The sequence below is a fragment of the Podarcis erhardii genome (genome assembly GCF_964252035.2).
Source record: "Podarcis erhardii genome assembly, chromosome: 1".
NCBI lineage: Eukaryota > Metazoa > Chordata > Lepidosauria > Squamata > Lacertidae > Podarcis > Podarcis erhardii.
This window is the reverse complement of record NC_138497.1, coordinates 18,114,403-18,139,422: the sequence shown is the minus strand read 5'-3', so window position 1 is coordinate 18,139,422 and position 25,020 is coordinate 18,114,403. Positions and strand designations below refer to the sequence as shown.

At 44.0% G+C, this 25,020-nt stretch overlaps 1 protein-coding gene across 1 annotated transcript in view; it reads left to right on the top strand.

Annotated features, from left to right (window-relative positions):
* Nucleotides 1-402: 402 nt before the first annotated feature.
* Nucleotides 403-25,020, top strand: part of HHIPL1 (HHIP like 1) — a 33,510-nt gene continuing 8,892 nt past the window's right edge. Inside the window, exons 1-4 of the mRNA XM_081860052.1 lie at nucleotides 403-737; nucleotides 9,945-10,591; nucleotides 16,798-16,941; nucleotides 21,985-22,313. Coding sequence (XP_081716178.1) covers nucleotides 450-737; nucleotides 9,945-10,591; nucleotides 16,798-16,941; nucleotides 21,985-22,313 — 1,408 coding nt within the window. The 5' untranslated portion in view covers nucleotides 403-449. The remainder of the gene's footprint in view (nucleotides 738-9,944; nucleotides 10,592-16,797; nucleotides 16,942-21,984; nucleotides 22,314-25,020) is intronic.

Here is a 25,020-nt window from a genome sequence, read left to right as displayed (position 1 = left end):
TCCTTCTCCTTGGCGCTCCGCGAGCTCGGCGGGCGCCGCTCCAGCGACTATTTACCCGCCCCGAGCGGGGAGAAGGCGGCGCCTCCGCCCTCCTCCTCCGCTTTTTCTTTTTGGGTCTGAGGCGCTTCTGCGAGCAAAGGGGCGGCCGAGCGAGCAGGTCCCCTTTGCCCCCTCGGCGCTGCATCCGAGTCGTCCTCCGAGCGCGCTGAGGGCGCAGCGGGGCAGCGTCCTCTCCCTTCCCTGCCCAACCCGAGAAGGCGGCTGCTGCCTCTCGCCTTCCCCGTCTCTCCCTCGGCTAAGGGGCCCTCAGGGCACGTGAGCCCTCACCGCCCGCCCGCCCGCCCGCCGAGGGCCATGGCCGGGCGCGAGCCCCGGAGCTGCCGCCGCCGCTTCCTCGCCGCCAGGAGCCCGCGCCTGTCCTGAGCGCAGCAGCGCCGAGGAAGGGAAGCATGGCGCGGGCTCCTCCTGGGCGCCGCCGCCGCCGCCCGTGGCCGCTCCTCCTCGCGCTGCTCCACGCGCTGCCGGGGCTGCTGTGGGGCCACCCGCAGTGCCTGGACTTCAAGCCGCCCTTCAAGCCGCCGCGCCCGCTCCACTTCTGCGTGCAGTACTCGGACTTCGGCTGCTGCGACGCCGAGCGCGACGCTTCCCTGCTGCAGCGCTATTACCGAGTGGCCGAGAACTTCGACCAGGCCGCCTACGCCGCCTGCGCCAGCCACCTGCAGAACCTCTTGTGCCAGGTGAGCCCGGTGGGGCCAAGCGGCCCGCCCCTTTCCTCCCCCCCCGCACCCCCCCCAAGTCCTAGTGAGCGGGGCCTAGTGTGGGACCTGGGAGTCCAGGGTTCAAATCCGCACTCAGCCCTGAAGCTTTATTGGGTGACTTCGGGCCAATCGCTCCCTTTCAGCCTGACCTACCTCGCAGGGATGTTGTGAGGATAAAATGGAGCAGGGGGAGAGAAGGATGTACTCCTTGCAGGGCAGCTGGGATATAAACGCAAGGAATAATGTGCCAAGCGTCGTCCCCTGTTTTCACCTAGAGCAGCCATGCAGGGATGGACACAGCGCTGCCCTGTCTTGTTGGCAGTCTTCACTCAGCTGCTGCAGAAAAAGGGATAAAGCAGATTGTCCCACCCAGCCAGGCTTAATCCAAAAGTCCAGGTATCACATGCTGAGAAAGACTGCAGCCTAAGCTGCAGCTGGAGTCTTCCATTAGGGTTTCTCAAACTTGGGTCTCCAGCTGTGTTTGGACTACAATTCCCATCATACCTGACTTTAGGCCATGCTGATGGGAGTTGCAGTCTATCCATGTCTGCAGGGTCAGTGGTTCCCCATCCGTAGAGTTGATGGACAAGGCAGCTTCCTATAATCCTTTCATCCACTGCCAGTCCACTGTAAGGGTATGCAAGGGCTGTCCTGCCTTGTGAAATAGCACTTCCATTAGATATCCTTCCTCACAAACAGATAGGCCCATCCTTCAACATTCTGCATATTTAGGTAGATGGGATAGATGCTCCACTGTCCCATATGTATTTGCACCCAGTTCATCTTTATGAAGTATAACCTACACTCTGCTTTTACCCTAGAGGCGAATGTCAAAGTTATCTTCATTGCAGCCAGCTGTGGTCCTTCTTACAGGATTTTGCAAAAGTAGGCTATCCAAGTGACACCTGCATTCTGTCTTGTTCCATATTCACCAGCTAGGCTGGCGAAGGACACACACAGATGATGCTGTTTCCCTACTGTTAGACATCATATCCCTCTCTGTCCATGCACCTTCTCCAACAAAGTGAATTATCTGAGGGTCCCCCCCCTGTGAATTAGCTCTCCTTTCAGAATCTGCTGGGCAAAGTAAGAAGCTCTTTGCAAAGTAAGAAGCTCTTTGCTCTTCATAATATCATGCAGCCTCTTTGTCTTGCTTGCAAAAGTTGCTGGACCAAACACATGCTGGTAACATAGATTAATATCAGGACTCTGTGTGTTTGTAAGCCATGAGCTTTCCTCCAGCACCAGGTGCATTGGACAGGTCTCAATGAGCGGGCTGTATAATTCTCATTTCTACAGGATATGCTTTGCCAAACAATTTTATTTGCTTGCTTTGTCCATTCTTTGCTCAGTCCCTGTTCCAGAGGATGGTAACAACACCTGAAAACAACAATACATGAAAGGCATTGCGGAGATTTGCTTGATTTTCCATACTTTTCTGAATCTATTCCTGTACTCTTCCCATAGTAGAATGTGTACTAGGTAAGTGTCTGCCAAAAAGAGGAGAGAATACCAGTGCCTTGTATATTTTCAATCTATGCATCTTTTGGCAAAATGCCACAAATGGACTTCCAGTGTGTTAGCTGCTTCTATTTCATTTCATATCTGCAACATGAAAACTGGTCATGTTGAGTCCTATTGAGTCACAGAGCTGCATAGTGGAAAGGGACCTACAGGCTATTTAGCATCATAGAAATGTAGAGATGGAAGGGACCCTGAGAATCATCTAGACCAACCCCCTAGAATACAGGAATATGCAGCTATCCCATCAAACTTGCAACCTTGGTGTTATCAGCACTATGCGCTAACCAACTGAGCTAATTGAACTCTTAGTTTATCCTAGGCAGGAACAAATGATTCAGAAGACATTGTTAAATGTTTATATTAATTCACAAGGTCTTACATCATATTTTATTATTTCGCAATGAAACAGGAAGAATTTTCTCCAAAGAAGACATGAGCATGTTGGCATATGATTCTGGATTCTGGATCTCTCCCTCGTCATTTAGAGAAAGCTAACATGTTGTCTGCACTGGCCGTGAAAGTTGCATAACTTAGGGCATTTCCAGACTGTCACTAGTTTTAAGCGGTATTCAGATCACTGGCAAATTCAGGCTGTGCAATTTGTAATTGTTTGGGAGGTCTTGCCCAACAAACTCGCTTCCCAAAAAGTTTGAACTGTTTGCAATAAGGAAAGTGATGGGAAAATGCATCAAGTGAGATAACCTTTACTTGATGCAATATCTAACCTTTCCACAAGCAAATAAGTATGCATGCTCACCAAATATTGTTCAACCTCCCTGCAAACGAATCAGGATGAGCGCTTAATAAATAGGTGGTCTGGAAACACCTTTAGATAGGTATACATTCGTACCTCGGTTGTTGAACGGAACCCGTTCCAGAAGTCCCTTCAACTTCTGAAAATGTTCGAAAACCAAGACGCAGCTTCTGATTGGCTGCAGGAGCTTCCTGCGTGCAAATGGAAACCATGGAAGCTGCATCGTACATTTGGGTTTCAAAGAACGTTCACAAAACAGAACACTGACTTCTGGGTTTGCGGCATTCGGGAGCCAAAACGTTTGGCTGCCAAGGCGTTCGTCAACCAAGGTACGACTGTATTTGGGATAAATGGAGACTAAAAAGAAGCATCTGTTGTAAATGCCAAGGGTAGTGTCCTACTTAGTGTAGACTCCTTGAATGTAATGAACCTAAGATAGCCAAGTCCATTACCTTTAGTGGGTCTACTCTGAGTTGGACTAGCATGGAATACCATAGGTGCAAGAGTTGTCAAGTTCTTGCGGAGCATTGCTGATGGAGGGCTTGTGGCAAATTTGCAGTGTGTGTTTGTGCTGTTTAGCTCTGGAGATAAAGGTCATAGGTTACGGCCATTGTTCTGTTCCTTATCTTGTGTGTCAAAAAACTGCATCGTCCACAGCCCTGAAATCCCATACACGCCACTTTCAGCCGTTCGTCGTGCTTGTGTTTTTATGCTATAGCAAATGAATAATTTACAGGAATCCATTAGACTGATTTAGGCCCTGCTTCTCAGACACACAGATGGTAATTTTCCTCAAAATGTATTCATTAGTCACATTATTTTGACAAGTGTCTCTGTGTATGAATGTGAATACTCCAAATTCCAGCTCTTCCTATATTTAGTTGTGGTTTATTATATGACATTGTTTCTCTTCCGGGAATAGAATGAAATGTTGATCACATTGCCATATCTATTCCATCTGCAATAGCCGAAAAAAACTGTCTATCTGCACCGCTGGCAATAGCCCTCAAATAGACTGTCAAAGCCCTATGTTTTTGCCCCTGTGATATTTTACGTTCCTGGAAAGATAGGGGAAACGAACCTCCTAAAGGGAGTTAAAGGGATTACACTAGTACAAAAAGATCTCTGACCCTCCTAGGTTGCAAGCTTATCTTGCTTTACTAGAGAGTAGACTCATAGAGTTGGAAGATACCCCGAGGATCATCTAGTCCAGGCATAGGCAAATTCGGCCCTCCAAATGTTTTGAGACTACAATTCGCATCATCCCTGACCATCCCTGGTCCTGTTAGCTAGGGATGATGGGAATTGTAGTCCCAAAACATCTGGAGGGCCAAGTTTGCCTATGCCTGATCTAGCCCAACCCTGCTGCAATGCAGGAATCTCAGCCGAAGCATCCATGACAGATGACCAGCCAACCTCTGCTTAAAAACCTCCAAGGAAGGAGAGTCTACAGCCTCCTGATGGAGCAAGTCCCAATGAACTCAGTGGAATGCACTGGATGTCATGGTTAATGCAGTAAATATCTTAGGGCACTGGTTCACATGTGCATGTTTGTCACCTAGATTGATGACCTGCATGTGTGAATGCCACAGCTATAGACATTTCACATCATTTCAGCGATGTTGCTTTTTCAGTGGAGGCTGTTGATAAATTCAGGTGTGAGTTTAATTTTTTATTTAAGACATTTATATGCGTTTCTAAGCAGCGTACGTAAGAACGATCCACAGAAAACTGGATAATAAAACAAATAAAGGTTTATAATAAAACTGAATGCTACCTTAAAATGCTTGCTGGAACAAGAAATTCTTAGTCACGTTCCTGAAGTTCAGCAAGTAAGGGTGCCTTTCTGATTTCAGTTGGGAGAGAGTTGTGTACGTGCATGTGTGGATCGGCCTTTTCTTAAAACAAGCTTGCACATTAAGGAAATAAACCCTTATCCATGGAAAATAATGTTAACATTTGTGACTGCTTACTGGTTATTTTTCCTTGATGCTTTCAACTGGTCCAGGGCAAAATCAGATATATCCTTATTTCATCCTTACAGAAACCAACACCCACCTCCAAATGCCCTTAATTCCCAAGTGGGAGGGTAATATCTAAGTCATATTAAAAGTAGTTCCACTGAAATAAATGGGTCTACTCTACATGTGACTAACGTTGACTATCACCCAGACTAAAGATTTCATTAGTTACATAAAGCGTTGACGGCCATGAAACCTCTCCTAGGCTGCAGTCCTGAGCACAGTGAGTTCTTCCTACACTGGCTAAATAAAAAGTCCTACAATGCTCTTGTTCTGTTCCCATCCATTCATTGAGACTTATGGAATAACACGTTCTGATGGATTGATTTCTTATTCATGTTCATGACCCTTCAGCTCAGTTAATCTCGAGTGCAGGATTGCAGCCTTGGGAAGCAATCAAGGCATTGTCGAAGAGTGGCAAGGGATGGCAAGAAACACAGAAGGGTCTGTTTGATGAAAGCTTATTTATGACACACAGAGAAAAGGCTTTGATTTAAGGAATAAGTGCCAGAATGGAGAACATGTATTTATGTGCAAGCGCTCTGAAATGAGGTCCATTGTTCTGCAAAGATGGGATGATTCAGAGAGAATTGTGTGTGGAGCTGTGAATGACTCAGCTACATTTCCCACTCCCTAACGTTCTTCTTTTCTGAAGGTCAAGTGGTGGAGAATGATGGTTACAAGCAGTAGAGTTTACTTAAGAGCTGGTAGGGACCTTGAGGGTCAACTTGTCCAACCCCCCTGCAGTGCAGGAATCTCAACTAAAGCACTCACAGCAGACGGCCATTCAACCTCTGCTTAAACACGTCTATAAAGGAAAGTCCAGCACCTTCTGAGGGAGTCCATTGTTGAACAGCTCTTACTGTAAGAAATTTTGAAAACAAATATATATGACAGAGGAACATTGTTGTTGTTTAGTCATTAGTCGTGTCCGATTCTTGGTGACCCCATGGACCAGAGCACGCCAGGCACTCCTGTCTTCCACTGCCTCCCGCAGTTTGGTCAAACTCATGTTGGTAGCTTCGAGAACACTATCCAACCATCTCGTCCTCTGTCGTCTCCATCTCCTTGTGCCCTCCATCTTTCCCAACATCAGGATCTTTTCCAGGGAGTCTTCTCTTCTCATGAGGTGGCCAAAGTATTGGAGCCTCAGCTTCACGATCTGTCCTTCCAGTGGGCACTCAGGGCTGATTTCCTTAAAAATGGAGAGGTTGGATCTTCTTGCAGTCCATGGGACTCTCAAGAGTCTCCTCCAGCACCATAATTCAAAAGCATCAATTCTTCAGCGATCGGCCTTCTTGATGGTCCAGCTCTCACTTCCATACATCACTACTGGGAAAACCATAGCTTTAACTATACGGACCTTTGTTGGCAGACAGAGGAACATGGGAGGCTGCTTTACATCAACATCTACATGTTGAGTTACATCTTACACAGCTTTGCATTTAACTCAGCATTGTTTTTGCTGACTTTGCACAGGGTTTCAGGCAGAGAACCTTCCAGCCCCATCTGGGGACCAAAGTGATAGATGACATATGTCGGTTACAAATCCCAATGGATCTGTTTTCCCTAATTTAACGAATTATGTAAAGGGAAGTACTGCAACTTCATATTGGACCCAAATGTTATATATTCCAAATGCAGCCAGAATTTTATATTGGGGATGGGGTGGGGATCACTGCATACCGAAACATTTTGTTGCAGGATTCCTTTGTGCTCAACAAAATGCAACTTTCCCTGCGTGCGTTATGTACCAATATGGTTAAACTATTAGCAAAGAAGACAGAGATTATTGTTTGGATTTCCTGTAGTACTGTAGTTTGCAGATGGGAACTGATAGTAATAGTACTCATATAAAAGGAAATTACAGCAGTTTTCTAAGAAGTTTTGCTGGAGCTGCCAAGCTGATATCATAGATAAACAAATCACACTGCAACAAGAGCAAGCAGTTCCTTGAATCCAGCTGTTTTGGTTAATTTCTTAAGGGAAAATAAAATCTGAGACAGATCACAGCTGCTTAAATGCATAGAACATTTTAGCCAATGAGGCGAACTTTTTACATCACAGTGAATCACATTTCCTAATCCTAATCACAGTGTGGGGTCTCTTGACCCATGTCGATCCAGGCAGCGGGGCTCTTAATTTATTTAAGTGAATCAAACCCTGTTAGTTCTATGAGTTGGGGTTTTTTAACTACTTTTTTTTTTTTTGTATGTATGTAAGGGAATTTTACATCTTGTCCTCAGCTGGCCCAGCTGCATGTGAAATTCAGCCAACAATATGACTAAGAGCACCAAATTAAAGTCAGCAAACCAGATGCAGTTCTTCAATTGGTTGATTGTAAGGACAGATGTTCCACAGCAGGCACTGCATGCATTTTTTTTTACGTTAGGGTTCAATATTCAGATGATGGCTTTGCAGTTGTGAATACCTGAATAAAGCAATTACTTCACCAAGCCCCCCCCCCCAAAGCATGTGATTTAATATTGTGTGCAAATTTCAGCATCTACCTTCTTCTTTTAAAAAAGTTTTAAAATCTGTTGCCTGTTAGAATAGGCTTTAACTGATGTTGGAGATATCCAGTGAAAGCTCAGTAGGGCTTTTTGTATTCTGAAATCAGTATTTCAGAAGTCACTATTTCAGAATAGCTTCTTACAGCTTCTCAAGTGTAATGAAAACAGAATAAATGACTGAAAATAGGCAGGCAGATGTAAATTTGCATGCTGCATACAAATTGCAGAATTTATTCTTTATGTAGTCGGGAATGTGCTATGTGTAATAGTCAGGAATGTGCTATGTGTAACAACAACAACAACAACAACAACAACAACAACATATTTATACCCTGCCCATCTCTCAGTGTGTGTGCGCCCTGCTTTGCACACAGCACTAATCCAAACCATGGTTTAGCACAGACAAACCATAAACTGTAACCAGCAACTAACTTACAGTCTATAGTTTGTCAAGGACAACTAAACCACGAGTGCAAAACCACCAGGGACGAATGAAGTGGCCATTTTCTCCTCTCAGGAGTCTACACATATGCTCATTTATGCTAAGCCATGGTTTGGTTTAGCGTTATGTGTGAACCAGGGCAGTGTGGTGTGTACGTGCAGCAGATACATCACCCCAGCTAAGAATGCTGGTTTCGAAAGTAATAGGACATATGCAATGCTTCTTACCTTGGTTCTGCTTGGCAATGGTAATGCCTTGCATATTTTTTTTTTTAGCTGTCTTCTTGAAACATGTCTGTAGGTCCTTTTGAGGATTTGCTGTTTGTTTTCCACACATTCTCTAAAACATACTGACCCTTTGCTCACCCCCAAATGCATGCCACGTTATCCCTGGCGTAAGATCTAAGTTGCATTGTGGACTCAGTAACCTCTTAAGCAGGCTTTCTCAAACTTGGCCCTCCAGATGTTTTTGAGACTACAATTCCCATCATCCCTGACCACTGGGGATCATGGGAGTTGTAGGCCAAAAACATCTAGAGGGCCGAGTTTGAGGAAGCCTGCTCTTAAGGTTGTTTTGTATCTTCTTTTTCTGCTTGTATCTTATAGTCCTGTCTTAAAGCAAAACCAACAAGGTTCCTGTGCAGACCTACCATTGGATCTCAGTAAGTTCAGACAATAAGTTATGCACATTCCTGGGTACCAGAGGCAAGAGTTTTCCTCTGGCTGCAAGGAGATCTTGTGGGAACTGGCAATTATCAAACTCCCCAGCGCAGGCAGTTTGGAGTTGCTGGCTGAATTGCAACTGAATAAGAGATTTAAGGACATGCTACCTTAGGTTTTTCCTCATAGGAGAAAGTGAAATCAATACAGCTGTTGCCTTAAAACCCAGACCAGCTCTGTCCTGAATCTAATTGCAAGAAAATACTAGATTATCCCCACATGGCATGGAGATATCCCACTGAATCTTGGTGTATGGTAAAGCAATCATTGAGTCAGTTTCTCTCTAAATGCCTTCTGTTTGTCTCTTTGTGGCGAGACAGATGACTAACATTCTCACATTTTGCTGTGTGCTAAACTCCCCAAGTTTCAGCTGTAGTTGCAGAAAAATAAAAGTAGCTTAATGCCCACATCTGTATCTTTTTGCTTTTGCATGCAGAAATATGAGTTGTTGTGCAACAAGCTATTCTCTTCCTGAAGTTGCAGCACACTAATAAGACCTTTTGTTGTTATTCAACATACTAAAATATTATAAAATCAACATAGCTGCAGCTTTAGAACATTTAAAGTATCTTGAACTTTGGGATCTTAACAATATTTAAATAATGGCTTTACTCATGATCAGTGAACTGGTCTCCAAACATCCAAAGCACAGAACTAATCTTGACATATGAAGCTGTCATGTACCATTTTGAACCATCTAACCCAGTATTGTTTCCAGAAAACATCCCTAATAGCTTCAGGACAGAAGCTTTAAATTGATGCCCATCAAATTCCGCCCCCCCCCCCCCCGCGCGTCAATAGCAGCTTGCAGTGGGGAGCAGTTTCCTTTGGGATCACACTGGGAGTGGCGGGAGGGGGGGAGAGATAGTTAATCCCCACTTCCCTATGGTTTTGATTGCTTCCCTGCATGGCTGTTAGTTGTGGGGGTGGGGACTCTAGACATGCTAAGGTTGGGTTTTCCCAAACTTGGGTCTCCAGCTGTTTTTGGACTACAGTTCCCATCATCCCTGACCACTGGTCCTGCTAGCTAGGGATGATGGGAGTTGTAGTCCCAAAACAACTGGAAAAATAAGTTTGGGAAACCCTGTGTTAATTCATTAATGCATTAATGCATTTAATATCACATCTAGTTTGGCCCTTAGTGAGCCAGAGCAGAGGGCTAATGATACAATGAATAGAAACAACTGACACGGGCTTCTCCCTTTACCTGCAGGAATGCTCCCCCTATGCTGCTCACCTGTATGATGCCGAGGACCCTTCCACTCCAGAGAGAACTGTGCCAGGACTATGCAAAGATTACTGCGTACAAGTGTGGCAAACCTGCAGGGCCATGTTCCGTTTCCTTACCCCAGATGAAGAGTTACTGTCCCTGGAAGACAACATGGCAAAGTTCTGTCGTTATTTGTCCCTCGACGACACCGACTACTGCTTCCCCCACCTCCTGGTCAATAACAATCTCAATCAAAACCTTGGGGTAGTGGTTGCTGATTCAGAAGGATGTCTACAGCTGTGCCTAGCTGAGGTTGCCAACGGGCTTAGGAATCCAGTGGCCATGGTGCATGCAAACGACGGAACGCACAGGTTCTTCATTGCTGAGCAAGTTGGCTTAGTCTGGACCTACCTCCCAGATCGGTCACGGCTTGAAAAACCATTTCTGAACATCAGTGAAGCTGTACTGACCTCACCTTGGGAAGGAGATGAGAGAGGTTTTCTAGGTATAGTCTTCCATCCTAAATTCAAATTTAATGGTAAAGTGTATGTCTACTATTCAGTTGAAGTGCACTATGAAGAGAGAATCCGAATCAGTGAGTTCAGAATTTCTCCTGATGACATGAACTCTGTGGACCATGGTTCCGAAAGGTATTGTTTGCACCTTTATCTGTCACATTTATTTAAGATGCACACCTAAGGATTGTTTTGGCTGTGTATACATTAGCGGCTTAAAACACAGCAAGTGCTATCCCACCCCATCCCTGCGTGCTGTGTTTCAAGTCACATGTACATGTTGCTGTACATGCTAGGGAGGAAACAGGGATGTATTCACTCAATGTACAGTACAGTGGTACCTCGGTTTAAGAACAGTCCGGTTTAAGAACAATTTGGTTTACAAATTCCGCAAAACCGGAAATAGTGTCCAGGTTTGAGAACTTTGCCTTGGTCTAAGAACGGAATCTGAACGGTGGAAGGTCACCGGCGGTGGGAGGCCACATTAGGGAAAGCGTGCCTTGGTTTAAGAATGGTTTCGGTTTAAGAATGGACTTCCGGAACGGATTAAGTTCGTAAACCGAGGTACCACCTAACATGTTTGGTTTTCCCAGGCCTGCAACCCCCCATAACTCCTATTCATGAAGCTGTCATCTGGGCACAAGCGATGGCTGTTTCAAATGTACACATCTCAGATTAACCACAGTTTCCATTTTCAAATCAGATGGAAACTGGTTACAGCGAAAATGCATTTACAAAGCAGTCGTTTTCAAGAAAATGCAGGCTAGATACGGATTGTAGGTAATTTCAAGTGAACATGGCTTTGAACGCCAGTCGTGGGAGCACATTGGAGTCGGAGCAAATGGCAATGTGTACACAGTCTAATAGCAACACATTCTGTTACCTGCATCTTAGCATGCTTCCATTGCAGACAGAAAGCTGAAGTCTGATGCATGGGTAGACCAAGCCACTCAGAGTAGGGAAGTGCGAAAAAGTGTCATATAGACAAAATGCAGCTGGTGTCTTTGATCCTTCCCGGCTGCTTCTGGAATACACTGCTCCCCCAGTCTGAGGAAGCCCACAAACTTAAAAAGGTAAAATGGTTTTTCTGAAGATCCCTTCATTGGCCATCGCCACAACTGAAGATGGGCATTGGCTAAGATTGACATGAGTCAGAGGGCCAAGAAAATGTAGTGGCGAACTAGATTCTACTCTACTAAACTCCATACTAGAGTCTGCAAATGAGTGTTCCCTCCTGAGAATGTTCATTTTCTGCAGCATGTGGTTCATCTGGCTTGGTTTCAGACATCTGGGCATGTTTACTAAACTGTTCTGTGTCTACAGACACCTATGGCTCCAGTGCCTTTTGCTTTTGGCACACAATGCTTTGGATAATGACTGTTTAGCTGCAGAAGAATTAGTACGGAGCGGCTCAGTGGCTTTGTCCTAGATCAGAGATAGGGAACCTGCGACCCTCCAGCTGTTCAACTCCTCTATCAGCCCCAGAAAGCATGGCCTGTGGTCAAGGGTGATGGGAACTGTAGTCCATCATCTGGAGGGCAACAGGCCACCCATCCCTGGTCAAGATGACTTTCATTCCTTTTATAGCCTTAAGATTGCATGAACAGAAACAAATCATGCTTTAAGTGTTCTCAAGGGGCCGAAAGGTTTTGCAGAGCTGTCCATAGGAAATAATATTTAGAATTCAGATAAACCCCTTCAGTTTTAGCCACCAGCTGAAAGATGTTCTTGTTGCGTTGCACATTGGCATGTATATATCCCTGTGCTTCTCAGTTCCCTTCTTCACTGCACATTTGCACTGAAATTTGCTGCAATTCCCGCTTAGTTTGTGAAGAGCAAAGTTGTTGCTCAAAAGGCAGGGGTGATAGCATTGTGATTTATGCGTGAGAACTCAGGTATGTTTTATTCCCTCCCATGACTTTGCTGCCAGGACTCGAGCCCACTGTGGTGATTGACTCCAGTGACCTGATGGGCGTTAGGTCTGTTCTGTCTGTGCTTCATGACTCTGCCTGCCTAATGGAAGGGACTGCAAGGGAAGCCATCCACACCACCCAAGGGCGCCTCTTTGCACCAGTAGGACAGGACAGTTGACAATCTCTACTCTCCTAAAATCTTCCTGGTCTGGTTTGCTCACCAATATGAGATTCTCTTGTGCGTTTATGGCTACCTTTGTCAGAAGAAAATAGGGAGGCAATCCCCCTCCTCCCGCTAGAGCTGCATGGTGAATATATTGGCTTGGGTGCTAAGATAAGTTAATAAAGTTCATGCAAGGAAATATTCCCACATCGTATTTCCCCCTGTAACTACCTGAGCCCTGCAAAAGCCTCTTGGTTTGTAGGGTGGGGGGCAGGGTTTTTATTTGGCCAGAACTAAGAAGTTCCGGCACTTCTTAGGTGGATGCCATTGCCATTCTAAGAGAATGAGGGAGGTGTTCATGGTGAGTTCCGGGACCTCTTTTTCTGGAAAAAATAGCACTGGTAGGGAGGTGTCTACCTGAGGGAGGTAAAGGTAAAAGGTGGCACTGTGGTCTAAACCACTGAGCCTCTTGGGCTTGCCGGTCAGAAGGTCGGTGGTTCGATTCCCTGCGACAGGGTGAGCTCCTGTTGCTCTGTCCCAGCTCCTGCCAGCCTAGCAGTTCAAAAGCACACCACTGCAAGTAGATAAATAGGTACTGCTGCAGCAGGAAGGTAAATGGCACTTCCATGCGCTCTGGTTTCTGTCACGGTGTTCCATTAAGCCAGAAGTGGCTTAGTCATGCTGGCCACATGACCCAGAAAGCTGTCTGTGGACAAACACCGGCTTCCTCAGCCTGAAAGCAAGATGAGTGCCACAACCCCATAGTTGCCTTTAATTGGACTTAACCATCCAGGGGTCCTTTACCTTTATCTTTTTTTACCTGAGGGAGGTATGGAAGAGTTGCTCGTCAAGGTTGGAATTGCCAAAAATCAGGTGATTTCTGTAGTGGCAGAAAGGACATTTTCCTTTCTAGTGGATAGGGCAGTGGGACTTAAGAGCCTTATGCTCTTAAGGCCAAACACTAGGGCCCTCAACAGAAAACAGGAGAAGTTGGATAATGGGGTCAGTTGGCCTGGAGCCAAGGTGTGGCATAGCTAGGTGAGTAGCAACAGACCAGGTTTCCTTAGGTTGAACAGGAAACAGCGATTCAAATGGCAGAGCTAGTTGTGCAAAGCAGGTTGATGCAACTAGATGTGCAACTGTGGCCGTTTATTAGCATGTCTTTGGAAAGCAAGTAGGAAAAGATAACGTCAGGTAGCCTTCATTTTGTTTTTCATTGAACCGTCTGGGCTCTTGGAACACAGGAGAACAGTTCCAGCTGGACTGCCTTTTGTTTGGTTGTACTTTGGGCGTCTCCAGACATTTAGCTCGACGTGAGGTCATCATGACAAAACAGCAGTGAGGAAGGGTGGAAAGCAACACCAGCCCACTTTAATCAGTGCAGGTAGAAGTGGGTCTTTAAGTGGATTTGTGCCTTGGCCAGCAAATATTTGTGTGTGTGTGTACGTGTGTGTGTGCATGCCTGTGGGTGGGCGGACAGAATGAGAGGGGACATGATAACAAAATATTAAGATGGCACATGGAATGGAGAAACTGGAGAGAGATAAGAACTCAGGGCCATCCAGTGAGGCTGACTGTTGGGAAGATTCAGAACAGAGAAAGGAAGCACTTCTTCAATCAGTGCATAGTTAAATTATGATTCTATGGATGGCTTTAAAAGAGGATTTGACAGTTTTCATGGAGGAGAAGGCTATCAGTAGCTACTACCCATGAGGACTGTGTTCATCCTCTGCTATCAGAGGCAGTTCGTCTCTTTTGAGTACTGGCTTTTGGGTACCATAAGCAAGGAGAGTATTGCTTAGGTCCTGATTGTGGGCTTTCAAGAATGCATCTGGTCAGCCACAGTTGAGAACAGGATATTGGACTAGATGGACTTTTGGCCTGATCCAGCAGATTCTTCTTATGTCCTTAAAAACCACAATGGGTGCTCTCACTCTCAGTGTTAGCAGAAGTATTGTGTCCAGATCAAGGGAAGTAATAGTGCTGCTCTATTCTGCCTTGGTCAGACCACACCTGGAGTACTTTGTTTTAAGAAGGATATGAACAAGCTGGAATCTGTTCAGAGGAAGGTGACCAAGGGTCTGGAAACCAGGCCTTATGAGGAACTGTTGAAGGAACTGGGTATGTTTAGCCTGGAAAAGAGGAGACTGAGAGGAGATATGATAGCTATTTTAAATATCACAAGGGCTGTCACAGGGAGAGGGAACAAGCTTGTTTTCTCCTGCTCTGAAGGGTAGGACAGAAACCAGTGGGCTTCAAATTACAAGAAAGGAGATTCCAACTAAACATACAGAAGAACTTTCTGACAGTAAAAGCATTTCAGCAGTGGAACAGACTCACTCAGGAGGTTGTGGACTCTCCTTCCTTTGAAGTTTTTAAGCAGAGGTTGGATGGCCATCTGTCATGGATGCTTTAGCTGAGATTTCTGTATTGCAGGGGGTTGGAGGAGATGACCCTCAGGGATCTCTTACAACTCTACAATGCTATGACTCTAAGACCTGTTTCTAGTGCTAATTGAATGTGGTTATCTACCCCTTTTATGTATGTCCTTCAGATAGGAACTACAGGCATATCCTGCAAGCATGGCTCACTGTGTGTTTTGCCTTTACTTTAAAATTCAGACAGCATTTCCTTCAGATTCCCTATTAAGCATTTATTCATCTTGCTCCATTATATATATAAAACCACTTCAGAGATTTGTGAGGCATATTGTATACAGTGTTGTATTCTTGCTAAGGCATCTCTGTGGTGTGTGTGTGCTGGTTCAACTCAAGAGCTGAAATGCTTTGAAGATGAACAACGTCTGGGGGAAGGGTGGGAACTAAAGGATCTTGGCTTTATCTTCATAAATTCAAGTGTTAACACTTTGCCTCATGCAGTTTTGCTTTTGTGGTTTGTGGAATACAGTTTCCATACTTGTACGTTCTGCCTTAAAAAAAAAAAAGTAAACCATTTTCATGGAGCACAAATTGATTCATGAACTTAAGATGGGGAAAGTGGGAAACAGAAAGCAACCAAAATAGACAGATTCACCCATCCCTAACATATTAAATGAATCCGTGCCAATCTAACCAACAGTTATAATGCCTTACAAATGCTATACTCTGCTTTGAACAAAGAAAAAAAGAAAAAAAGCCACCTTCTTTTGATAGGATCTGTAAGGAATTGCGACATTGTCAAGGTTGGTCAGGCTGTGGTCCCTCAGGTGCTCATGGACTCCAGCTCCAATCAGCTCCAGCCATCATGGTTGGTGGTCAAGGGTGATGTGAGTCGCTGTCCAACAGCAGCTGGAGAGTCAAGGTTTCCCAGTCCTGCTTTGTGTCTTCAGTCAAAGCAAAACCAAATACCTTTGCACTTTTTATTGACAAGTTCAAAAGATGAGTTGGACGGCACATATATGCATTCAGTTCATTGACATTTTATTCAGAGTGTCACACAGCCATGTGCCTATTTATTGATACATATTCATAGATATGTGGGACGAGGGTGGCGCTGTGGGTTAAACCACAGAGCCTAGGACTTGCCGATCAGAAGGTCAGCGGTTCAAATCCCCGTGACGGGGTGAGCTCCCGTTGCTCAGTCCCTGCTCCTGCCAACCTAGCAGTTCGAAAGCACATCAAAGTGCAAGTAGATAAATAGGTACTGCTCCTGCGGGAAGGTAAACGGTCTTTCCGTGTGCTGCTCTGGTTTGCCAGAAGTGGCTTAGTCATGCTGGCCACATGACTCGGAAGCTGTACGCCAGCTCCCTCAGCCAATAAAGCGAGATGAGCGCTGCAACCCTAGGTCAGGGGTCCCTTTACCATTACCTTATTCATAGATATGCAAAAAATACACACCCATTACAAAGTATCTTTTTATAATATGCTAAGATAAAACAGCTACTTAGTCTTGAAAAGAACAAAGTCAGAAAGAAGAAAAGACAAGAAAAAGAGAGACTCAAAAAAAGAGAAAGGGGAAAGAAGCGGGGGTGGGGGGACTACAGAAAGATAGAAAAGAGTAAAACGACTTTTGGCTCACTGTCCTGCAACTACATATAATATTCATTCCTTAAAATCCAACCATTATATCTTCTATAAATCAGTATTTTTTTTCCAATCTTCAAATCCCGATATTACAAGTCCATTTTCTGTTTCACACACAAACACAAAAAGTCCATAACAAGTTTCCAATCCTTAACAAATGTCAACAGACTTCGTTTTGTTGTAGTGTTCGTCTGTATTGCTAATGTTTTGTGCCATGATTATTTCTCTCTCTTTTCTCTGCAGGCTAATTCTCGAGATAGATGAACCTGCTTCCAATCATAATGGAGGCGAGTTGTTGTTTGGAGATGATGGTTATCTTTATATCTTCACTGGAGATGGGGGAATGGCCGGTGATCCTTTTGGATTGTTTGGAAATGCTCAAAACAAGTAGGAGTCGGACAGACATGATATTATTTGGGAATGGGGCAGGCAGGCTGCACTGTTGATTTTATGTAGAAGTCAAAATAGGTTCAGCAGTACTACATACCCTTATTGCTTTTCTTGAGCTCAGGTTGGGCTACTCAGTGCCATAATGCAACCTTACCCAACCTGATGCCCTCTGGATGGTCAGGACTACAACTCCTATCATCCCTGACCATTGGCTATGCAGACTGGGACTGATGGGACTTGTAGTCCAGAACATCCCGAGGGCATCAGCTTGGAGAAGGCTGGCATAATGGCATGCTCTTATGTAGCAGATTTTGTGTATTTTGTGATCTGGCAAATTTCTGCCTAATTTGCCAACTTTTGTACAATTAGTGCAAAAAAGGTACCTTTGGTTCCAAATCCAAAAGCACTGGCTCTTTGCCAGTATTTGTCACCAGCAATCTAATGTTGTACAGAGCATATTGTCCACCATAAAAGTTTCTGAGCTGTGAATATGGCACATTAAATATGACTGATTCAGACACAAGTCTATTCCACACCTGTAAGGAATTTCAGTGTGGCAGCACCTGCATTCCAAAACTCCCATTGACATTGGGCAGACATTTGTTTTGTTTATTGTGTTGTATATGAAAAGCCTTAATAAAATACATTGGTGCGGGGAAGACGTTAGGCTGGCATATTCACTGTATTGTATTTGTCACCTGCTAAAAACTTATTTGTGTATGCATTTAACTGCTGGCTTATTTACATTTTGAACTTTTCTTGACTATCAACTTGTTTTTAACCTCTGTCTTTTATCAGTAATTTTAATGTATATTTTATGCAAGCCACTTAGAGGGGTTTTTGCAGTTAAGTGGTATGTATGTTCTGTTGAAGTTCTGTTGAAGTTAGGGACGCGGGTGGCGCTGTGGTCTAAAGCACTGAGCCTCTTGGGCTTGCCAATCAGAAGGTCGGCGGTTCGAATCCCTGCGACGGGGTGAGCTCCCGTTGCTTGGTCCCAGCTCCTGCAGTTCAAAAGCACACCAAAAGTGCAAGTAGATAAATAGGTACTGCTCTGGCGGGAAGATAAATGGTGTTACTGTGCGCTGCTCTGGTTTCACCAGAAGCAGCTTAGTCATGCTGGCCACATGACCCAGAAGCTGTCTGCGGACAAACGCCGGCTCCCTCAGCCAATAAAGTGAGATGAGCGCCGCAACCCCAGAGTCGTTCGTGACTGAACTTAACTGTCAGGGGTCCCTTTACCTTTAGTGCCCAGGGATTTTAACATTCAAAGTCCAGCTGAATTTATATATATATATATATATATATATATATATATATATATATATATGCAGGTTTTGGTGTCCTCGGGTGTCTTCCCGTGTAAAAGTTGGGGTGTCTAGGCGACGTTTCGACGAGGTCTCACTCGTCATCTTCAGGCTGGTGCTTTCGGCTTCTTGTTACTGGAACAGAGCAGGATCTCAGTGTTTGAGTTCCTATAAATACTGTAGAGGGGGTGTGGTGTATAGCCTCCAATGTTCTGGGCAGAGAGGAAGTTCCCAGGTTAGTGTGCCTTTTCTTCTTTTGTTCCTTAATTACTTGAGAGATATCTTGAGTGATTTCTTGAGTGATATCCTGAGTACCACTTAGGTGGGTCATTAGGTGTGGATTAGTTGTTAAAGTCTTTGTGTCTTGACCTCTTGAACTTTGTGAAGAGTTTTCCTGAGAAGATGGCTGTACTGTACTTAGTTGTGCTCTGGCTTGGCTTCGTGTATAGGGGCGAGCTGTGGTTTTGTGGCTTGTGTCAGCCAGATCTGTGTAGGGATTGCAGGGGGGTGCAGCATCCGGAGGTGCCACCATGGATTGGCTACTGGATGGTGTCTGTAATTCATCTGTGGAGAGGGTCTGGGTTTGGGTCTGGTGTGGTTGATTGGTGTTGGCGTTCTGTGTGCCTCTGGATCTGGTGTCAGTTTTTGTGGGGAGGGCTAATTTCCAGATGTCTGGCAAGCGGGATGTGTCGTCACGCTTGTTCATGTTGTGAGGGTGTTTCTCTATCTCGATGGCTTCCATGATTATTCTCTTGTGGTGATGTTCCGTGTTAAAGAGCAATTTGGAATCTGCAAAATTAATTTCGTGTCCTGTTTCTTTCATGTGTTGGAAAAGAGAGGAAGTTTTTTCTTCTTTTTTGACGGCATTCTTGTGTTCTGCGATACGTGCATTTATTCGTCTGTTTGTTTGTCCAATGTACGTGGCTGGGCAGACTTTGCAGGGTATTTCATAGATCCCTTGGTTTTCCAACTGGATTTTATCCTTGGGGTTTCTGAGGATATTGGCTATTTTTTGGTTGGTACAAAAACTGACACCAGATCCAGAGGCACACAGAACCAGATCCAGAGGCACACAGAACGCCAACACCAATCAACCACACCAGACCCAAACCCAGACCCTCTCCACAGATGAATTACAGACACCATCCAGTAGCCAATCCATGGTGGCACCTCCGGATGCTGCACCCCCCTGCAATCCCTACACAGATCTGGCTGACACAAGCCACAAAACCACAGCTCGCCCCTATACACGAAGCCAAGCCAGAGCACAACTAAGTACAGTACAGCCATCTTCTCAGGAAAACTCTTCACAAAGTTCAAGAGGTCAAGACACAAAGACTTTAACAACTAATCCACACCTAATGACCCACCTAAGTGGTACTCAGGATATCACTCAAGAAATCACTCAAGATATCTCTCAAGTAATTAAGGAACAAAAGAAGAAAAGGCACACTAACCTGGGAACTTCCTCTCTGCCCAGAACATTGGAGGCTATACACCACACCCCCTCTACAGTATTTATAGGAACTCAAACACTGAGATCCTGCTCTGTTCCAGTAACAAGAAGCCGAAAGCACCAGCCTGAAGATGACGAGTGAGACCTCGTCGAAACGTCGCCTAGACACCCCAACTTTTACACGGGAAGACACCCGAGGACACCAAAACCTGCATTCCTGTACCCGTGAAAATCTATGAAAGCATATATATATATATATATATATATATAATTTTAGAAAGTTTTTGCTTACATATTGCATTCATTCCAAAACACAAAACAATATCTTTAAGAAGTTCCCAACTACTTTCCCCCACCCCCTCCTCTTTTCCCAAGCATTATCTTTTTTTCTTTTCAGCATTTTTGTACCTTTATCTGATTTATTCACCTCCCGTATTAAAATCTCCCCTGATACATCACAAGTGTTACTCTAAGCCTGCTAAGGTTTTAAATGTTTACTGGCCTCCTTCAGATAGTCTACAAATAGAGCCCATTCTTTTTTAAATTTATTATCCTCTTGGTGTCTGATCTTCCCAGTCATTCTTGCCATTTCGGCATAGTCCATTAATTTCCTTATCCATCCTTCTTTCGATGGGATTCTTCCTTCCTTCCAACCCTGGGCATATAACATTATCGCCGCTGTCGTCGCATACATAAATAGGACCTTTTTCTCTTTTGGAATTTCTTCTCCTATTATGCCTAATAAAAAAACCTCTGGTTTTTAATAAAGGTTATTTTAAACATTTTTTAACATTCATTGCATATTATTTCCCAATATGATTTTGCTAATTTACAGGTCCACCACATATGGAAAAATGTACCTTCATTATTTTTACATTTCCAACACAAATTTGACATTTTTGCAAGTCTTGTAGAAGTTAAATACCATCTACACATCATTTTCATATATTTCTCCTTTAATGAACAGCATGCGGTAAATAAATATTAAATCAACCTTCCATAACTTTCCCCATGCCTCAAATTGTATATTATGCCCCACATCTTTTGCCCAATGTATCATTACCAATTTCACTTCTTCATCTTTTGTCTCCCACTCCAACAACATTTTATATACTTTTGACAGAACCTTTTCATTACTTTCCAACAGATCTTTTTGTAATCTTGAGATTTCTTTCCCAAAACCCACTTTTTAATCCAATTTAAATATATCCTTTATTTGGTATATTGGAGCAAATCAGTAAACAAATGTTTTATATTTTCTTCAATTTCAACTGATTTTCCTCCTCTATCTTCAACTTTCTATAAGTTAACCAACCTCTTTCCATATTTAATTTTTTGACCGCTAACACTTCTAGTGGTGAAATCCACCACGGGGTCTTATTTTCCAATAAATTCTTATATTTGTCCCATATATGATATTTCTTACAATATGATTCAAAAAGCTGAATTTACTGTTTTCCAGAACTGAGCTTGCTTTTTTGGTAGCTTGATACCCACTTCAGTCAGTAGCCAAGGAAGATTTTAAAGAAATCATTAAAGCCACTAGTTTAAATATGTCACACGGATGACCGCAGAAGGGCATATCCTTGGGAAGCATTCTCAATAGCCCCTTTGAAATAAGATGGTCTTGCTCCAAGTTCTGGTGTGTGAATGTCCAGAATAAACACTCTCAGCTTGGTAGTCTCACTAGAAAGCCCAGTGATGGCACAGGCAGTCTGCTGAGCAAAATGAATGTTGCCCTTTTGCCAGTCATTTCCCCAATTTTTAGGGTTTCTGCGAGGAAGAATGCATTCCAAACCACCTATTATCTACATAAGTAGAAGGGTTTAACAATATCTTCTCACCTGGTATGGCTTGTGAGGAAGAAAGACATGCATGCTTATTAATTCACCTTTCCAGTGAATTTAGTAGAAAACTTGGGTGAGTAGCAGAACACATTAAAATACATTCAGGAAGCACACAATTCAAATGGGATCAAAACAGACAAAAACACAGTCAGCTGAAAATACATTTGCACACATTGTGCAGCCCATCTCAGAGACCAGCCATTGCTTAATGAAACGCTTGATTCATTTACCAAATCACTTCTGGTTATTTAATATGCCGTAGCACTTCCGTGCAAAATCTTCAAAAACATCTGTTTGAACGCCTAATAAAATTTATATGCACTGTTAGTCTCCCTGCATATGGAAACTTTGCTGCTGTGTTCATGTATTGCAATAATCTAATGGAAGGGGAAGTTTTAACAGAAGGTTATTTTGGTGTTTCGCCCTTTGACAGGTCAACGCTGTTAGGCAAAGTTCTCCGGATCAATGTGGACAACAACGACCATGGGCCTCTTTATAGAATCCCTCCGGACAATCCTTTCATTAATGAGCCAAAAGCCCGGCCAGAAGTCTATGCTTATGGGGCGAGGAATATGTGGCGCTGCTCTTTCGACAGAGGTGACCCCTACACAAAGGAAGGGAAAGGCCGACTTTTCTGTGGCGACGTGGGGCAGAATAAATTCGAAGAAATCGACATAGTAGAGAAAGGGAAAAATTACGGCTGGAGAGCAAGAGAAGGGTTTAGCTGCTACGACAAAAAACTTTGCACCAATTCCTCATTAGGTGATTATGGCTTCTGAGTAATTGAATTGGACAGTGAATTGCTTTGGTGATTTTGGAAATTTGGATTGCCCGTTTGGAAGCACGCATTTTGGGCTCATGATGCATCAGGCTTCATGCAGCTAGATCACTAGTTATATATATATATATATATTGGGCAGGATGCTCTTGGGACATCAAGAGGATGGAAATGTCACAAACCTTTGGTATTATTATTATTATTATTATTATTTCAATTTATATACTGCCCTTTAACAAAAGATACCAGGGCGGTGAACAACACTAAAAACACATTTTAGAATATCAATGTTAAAAACATAATAAAAAGCATACTGGCAGACAGCCTTATAATAAAATAGTCAGTATAATAACAGTCCTCTCCCCCACACTTTCACAGGCCTTAGATTAATTAATAGCCATAGACCTGGGTAAAGAGGAATGTTTCTGCCTGCTGCCTAAAGGCATGTAATGATGGTGCCAAGACAGTCTCATGGGGAGAGCAGTTCACAATCAGGGAGCCACCACAGGAAAGGCCCGTTCTCTTGTTGCTACCCTTCAAACCTCTCTGGGATGGGAAACATAGAGAAGGAAACATAGAGAAACATCATTCTACCCGGACACTGAGGTCCAGCGCTGAGGGTCTTCTGGCGGTTCCCTCACTACGAGAAGCCAAGTTGCAGGGAACCAGGCAGAGGGCCTTCTCGGTAGTGGCGCCCGCCCTGTGGAACGCCCTCTCACCAGATGTCAAAGAGAACAACAACTACCAGACTTTTAGAAGACATCTGAAGGCAGCCCTGTTTAGGGAAGCTTTTAATGTTTGATGTATTGCAGTATTTTAATAATTTGTTGGAAGCTGCCCAGAGTGGCTGGGGAAGCCCAGCCAGATGGGCGGGGTATAAGAAATTATTATTATTATTATTATTATTATTATTATTATTATTATTATTATTGTAAGGGCGTCAGATGACAAGCACAGGGACCAGGTCAGTTCTTATGGGAAGAGGTGGACCTTAAGGAATTGAGGCGTTGAGCTGTTTAAGGATTTATAGGTCAAAACCAACATTTATATTGGGCCTGGAAACTAACCGGCAGCCAGTGCAATTGTGCCAGGATTGGTGTTAATATGCTCAAAACGTCTTGTTCTGGTGAGCAATCTGGCCACTGGTAGGCTCTGTTCAGGCTTGAAGAGACACAAGCCGCAGACCTAGCTTCAGACTTTCCAGTCACAATTTCAGGCCAGGAGGATAGGAACTGAATTGCAGAATGTGCTGAAGCAGACTTGCTGCTCTTCAGATTATACAGCGAGTGAGAAGTGGAAAAGGAATCTGAGCTGCTGTTCCGTTGCTGCTGTCCCGCTTCTTAGCCAGCTATGTTGCTAATGATGCCCTAGTGTGCCAGATTTTCAGAGTGGTTGCATTAGGGACTCGACAAATATGTGGAAAAGACAAATTTAGCTCTGCTGTCCAGACTATTACTTAATGAAAATCCCACAGAGGCATACATATTACCGGCTTCTGTGTTCTGTTTTTTCCCCTAGGAAATGCATTTATTTATTTATTTTACCATAAGGGATAAATACGTGGGAGTCCCAAGCCTAAACCTATGTATTTGGAAGTAAGCCTCATTGATTTCACTGGAACTTGATTCCAGAATGCTTAGAATCACAGTCTAGTTAGAGCAATAAAAACCTAGTTTCTAAACTCTTAATCCCATGCACAGATTAGTCATTCTGTTGTTTTTAAAAAGCTACCTTGTCCTTTATAAAATTCCGTCACTGCTGCTTAGAAAACAAGCCAGCTGCTTAAATTTTGAGCCAGGTCAGTAGAGAAGGGTTGTGAAATCTAGACTTCAGATCAGTCGGCCAGCATGCAAGTCTAGGCTTCAGACTAGAGTGAACTAAATTGGCTAACTGGCTAACTAATCTGAACTAAACTGGCTAACTGGATCTGAGCAAAAGGGATGAATGTCAGCACGGGTCTGTATCCCGATGACTGACACTCATAAGCAGTATTGCAGTTCTCCTTTTAATTGTCATCATATTGAAATAATAAATCAGATGGTGCTATAAGTGAAGAAGCCATTATGAGCTCAGACATCGTGCATTTAGGCTGGTATTCTTTCATCAGGTTATCCTCCCATCCTTGTTGGAGGAAGCAGAATGATCCAAGAGGGTGCCCTTCCCCTGTGAAAAATTGTTTGTAGACGCTGCTGTGACTTATTTATGGAAGCCAAGAGGTCTGGGGCAGACTTCAAAGTTGTGTGTGTACCAGTTTATAATACAGGGAACTCCCCGTTAGGAGCGTCTGAACGCCACGCGATTGTGCACATGCATATGGTGCTGAATCTGGAAGTAGACACCAAAATGTCATAAAGACATCATGGAAAGTGGCGGGCTTACACATGCTCGGCCAATGCATGGGGGGAAGGGGTCTTGAACGGAAGTCCCGCACAAAACGAGGATTGGCTGTAGTTCGTAAATGTTGCTATGGTGTATTATACATTCGTAAAGGTTGCAGCAGAGCCTCAAAACCAGCTCCCATGCACTGCCTTAGAAATGTTTGTGGCTTGTGCCAGGACTGTAGTTCAGTGGCAAAGCACATGCACAAGATCCCAGGTTCAGTCCCCTAGTATCTCTAGATAAGGCTGGGACTTTTCTCTGCTTCCAGTCTGTGTAGTCTATATTGAACTAGATGGACTTACTCTGATTCAG